Source organism: Solanum tuberosum, unplaced genomic scaffold (assembly GCF_000226075.1).
Source record: "Solanum tuberosum cultivar DM 1-3 516 R44 unplaced genomic scaffold, SolTub_3.0 scf00287, whole genome shotgun sequence".
In the NCBI taxonomy this organism is placed as follows: domain Eukaryota; kingdom Viridiplantae; phylum Streptophyta; class Magnoliopsida; order Solanales; family Solanaceae; genus Solanum; species Solanum tuberosum.
The window spans coordinates 367,998-372,073 of record NW_006239211.1 but is presented as its reverse complement, the minus strand read 5'-3'; the positions used below and the strand labels follow the sequence as shown (position 1 = coordinate 372,073).

The 4,076-nt window shown below is 34.8% G+C and overlaps 1 protein-coding gene across 2 annotated transcripts in view; it reads right to left on the bottom strand.

Annotated features, from left to right (window-relative positions):
* LOC102578363 (uncharacterized) overlaps window positions 1-3,152 on the bottom strand; it is an 11,055-nt gene extending 7,903 nt beyond the window's left edge. The window contains exons 1-2 of one of the 2 annotated variants that reach the window (XM_006359036.2): window positions 3,045-3,152; window positions 1,970-2,030 (exon numbers count right to left, since the gene is read on the bottom strand). In XM_006359036.2, coding sequence (XP_006359098.1) covers window positions 1,970-1,999 — 30 coding nt within the window. In that variant the 5' untranslated portion in view covers window positions 2,000-2,030; window positions 3,045-3,152. The remainder of the gene's footprint in view (window positions 1-1,969; window positions 2,031-3,044) is intronic. The other variant, XM_006359035.2, reaches the window with a different exon arrangement.
* Window positions 3,153-4,076: the final 924 nt, after the last annotated feature.

The window sequence follows — 4,076 nt, the reverse complement described above, 5'->3', positions numbered from 1 at the left end:
TTGGGGGGGGGGTTCACGAATGTGGAAAGTGATGTTAGAAGCTAGAGATAGTATAAATCAAGAAATATGATGGAAACCTAAGTGTGGACACTCTAATGTCCTGTTTGACAAATGAATCAAATTAGGAGCATTGTATTATGTGATACCACCTACTATTCCCATTTATAGATTTGTAGAAAATGTTAGTAAACTTATGTGTCATGGTAGATGGAATGAAGATAAGTTGCATTCAATCTTTCCTACCAATATTGTTGATCATATTAAGTAGGAGTTGGTTATCCCAGAGGAGTAGAGGTTGGGATAACCCCCGGTGGATGTTGACCAGTTCTGATAAATTTACTGTCAGTAGTGCTTGGAACATTCTGAGACAGGAGGAGGAAGAGCAATTTGGTTGTTATAATATATGGAATAAAGGTTTATTGTTCAAGGTATCATTTTTCATAGGGAGTTTATGGAAGAAAAGACCGTCTATTGATGAATTGTTAGTTAATATGGATTTCTCTATTGTTTCTAGATATTATTGTTGTAATGGACATACTCCTGAAACTGTTAACCACCTATTTATAACCTTCCCATTAGCTTTAGGCATATGAAAAATATATGTTTTATTTGTTGGGATACAGGGTCCTTTCCTACACCTAAATCAAACAGTCAATAAATGGTGGAATTGTGAATGTACTAACAAGTTGAAGCATATCTGTTGGAATACTGACCCCCAGCTTTTCCTAAGGAACAGGTATATTCTATATGTTCCTTTGCAGATTACAGCAGCTACGTTATGTAAAGCAAATAAAGTAATGACACAATATTTTATTGCGGAAAACCCCAGCTCATAAAGGGTAAAAAATCACGACCTACACTTCTGTATGATTTAACTCCACTTCATTAAACTCTGAGTCTCAACAAAAGATTACAAACCTATGTAACCTAAGGAATTATAAACTCTAATTCGTAGACATCAACAACCAACTAGATCGTCGACCCCACTTCAAGTTATGGATTCAGATTACAACTCTTGCAATCCTAGGAACTAACTATAATTCCTAAACTCCAACAAAACCCCCCCAAGGTTTATGTTCCCAAGTCTTTAAGTCGCCCCAACTTGAAGACTCTATTCCTACTCCAGTTTATACTTCACTGGATCTAGAAAGAACTAAAGATACAACTCGATAAAAACTCAATACAAGCAAACTTGACTTAAGAACTATAAAGCATAAGCCTATGAATATTGATCAGGTTCTTCAATCTTATTTCCTTGCGTTGGCTGCACTTTGTAATAAGAAATCACTCAAATATGAACTCCCTCTATTTGATTGTATTATGCTTGTAACTCTCTGTTTAAGTGCGCAATCTTTTCTGACGACAATATTTCCCTATTTATAGATCACAACTTCTCAAAGTCATGTTCAACTCAAACTAGACTTTACCGCATCCTCAAAGCCTTGTTCAACTCGAACTTGACTTTACCGCATCTTTTAAGCCTTGTTCGACTCGGACTCTACTTCACAACTTCTTTGATGTAGTTTCCTTACTAGACTTGGCTTTGATTTATTTCCTTCTTGAATCTTTATTCACGCCGTTCTACTTCCTTCTTTGCTTATGCTTCCTACTTTGTTTATGCTTCCTACTTCTCTTAGTATTTCTTTATGAAAGGAAACATTTTTGCACTGGTTTCTTGTCGAAAAAGCAACCCTTCCACCGCTTTATAACTTTTAATTCGCGTGGTTGACTTTCTTTTTATCCCAGTCGAATTCGGTCTGAAAGGAACATGTCGGCGCAATCGGTTCCTTTCATTTGTTCCTCTATTTGTCAATTATCAAAATCTTTTTCGATCAAACACTATCTATGAAGTTGTACCAATATTTATCATGCGGCAGATATAAAAGAGGAGGAACATGATCATGCATAGCGGCACAATGTCTACCAACAAAGTGATATATAATATTAACATGAACATATATTTACTTACTAGACATAGATATCCATGGCTGAAGAACATCCCTCAACAATGATCGATGTTAGTACAGTTCCTAAAAAGATATACTTCTCAATTAAATTGTAAGGCGGTTCAATAGAGGAAGCCTAACAATGATTGTTTTAAATGCAATACTGATCCTAGTTCTATAAGATATTGCATTAGAGATATGAATGGGGATATGAAATATGATGCAGCAAGGAAGATTCAAGATGGGACCATTATTAATCTAGAAGCCATGGCTATCAAAAAAGAATTGGAGTATTCCTTTGCTAATAAACTCCTAGCTGTGACTATTGAAACTAACTCATTATCTATGAAAAAGATATTGGATGGAATATGGGAATTGTCTTGGGGTATCTCTATAGTGGTTAAACAGATCACGAGAATGATAGAAAAAGGCAGGGTGGCAGTAGAGCATGTTTTCAGGGAAGGAAATGTAATGATAAATTATTTAACTAACCTAGTTGTTCATTTTGCAGGTTTCCTTAAATTTTCATCATTCCAAGATTTACCAACAGAAGGAAAAAAAACTCTTAACATGGAAAAAGCAGAGATGCACAACTTGAGAATCAGAAGATATCATAATGCAACTTACACAAACAACAATTATTGAATAAACAACTAAAATAACAATATAGGTACATAGATCAACATGTTCAGAACACAAATTACACCTTACTCTAATAGAGTAAACATCAAAGTGAAAAGAACAATAAATCATCTCTATTAGAAACTTTTCAGGCGGTGGTATCAACTTCTTTGGAAGTTCAATCCGTCGGAAGGGATCTAACAGATGATTTGGTCAATCTTGCACTCATAAAGTTTTGATTTTGATGAAAATATTAAATTACTCGATAAATACAAACCTGCGGAGGAAACAAAAATTAAGATTGAAGAAGTCTTTTTTGATAATTTATGCTATAGCACATGGTGAGAGATCTGAGGTGTATATTGGCATTTCCCCAAAGTTCGATCAAGTGAACAAGACAACTATATTTGAAGGATAATTTTAGATTGATATGATACATTCTAAATTATATATCAAGACACTAGTTGGGGAACTTACAAATTGGAAGATGAATCTGAGAACCTCTCTCGACATCTTCATCTGAAGAAGAAGAACACGAAGTGTCTAAGCTCACTTTCCCTTTTGTTTACTTTTTTCCTCTTTTTAGTTTAGTTTAGTTTTTTTATTATTTCCTTTGTAGACCAACTTATGGTCATTTTCTATTGATTGCTAGTCTCTTTATTATTTTAATTTAATAAAAGATGACCCAATTGGGTCTTTTATTAAAAAAAAAGACTTGTTAAGAGGTCAGACCAGACCAGTCCAATTTAGAAGAAAATCATGAAATCATACAAGGCGTCTCTCAAAGTGTGTGAAAGAGAATCATCCTTCTCATCATCAAGGACAATCTTCTTTTAGTTAACCAATCGCATAACTCTATCCTTGAAGACAAAACCGTTTTCAAGAGTGTGACTTACAAGTCTATGATACTTGAAATAATTTGGTTAATAAGTTTTTCCAGCTTCATCAGGTTGATTCATCTCTGAATACTCAATGAGCTTTAACTCGAGCAACTCATCAAAAATTTCAAAAACGTCAGAATCCAAGAAAGGGTATTCCTTTTCTTGCCTCTAATGTCGACTTTTGATTCGAACTCTCTTGGAAAGTCTTTTTCACACTCGGATCATTACTTTCCTTTGTCGTGAAATTCACAGGTGACATATTCATATTTATGGATTCTTTGTTGTCATTCCTGGCACAAATTTGCTCCATCTCTTAGGTTCCTTCTTGTCCATTATTTTGAGAGGATCATGGACAAACGTCATATATTTTCCAGTAGAGGACATGCTCAGCTCCATATCATGAGCGCGAGTAGATAGATCTTCAAGGATTTTGGCTTTATTCCTTGTAAGATGTAAAAAAGCTCCCAGTGCATTCTTTGGATACACATTTCTATTACAGAAACATCACTAAGCTTATCCTTGCAATTTAGGCTCACGTTTCTCCATCGATTTATGAAATCTATAACTAGTTCATCCTTTCTTTGATGAGTATTCATGAGTTCTACCATGCTCACCATACGCCTTGTGC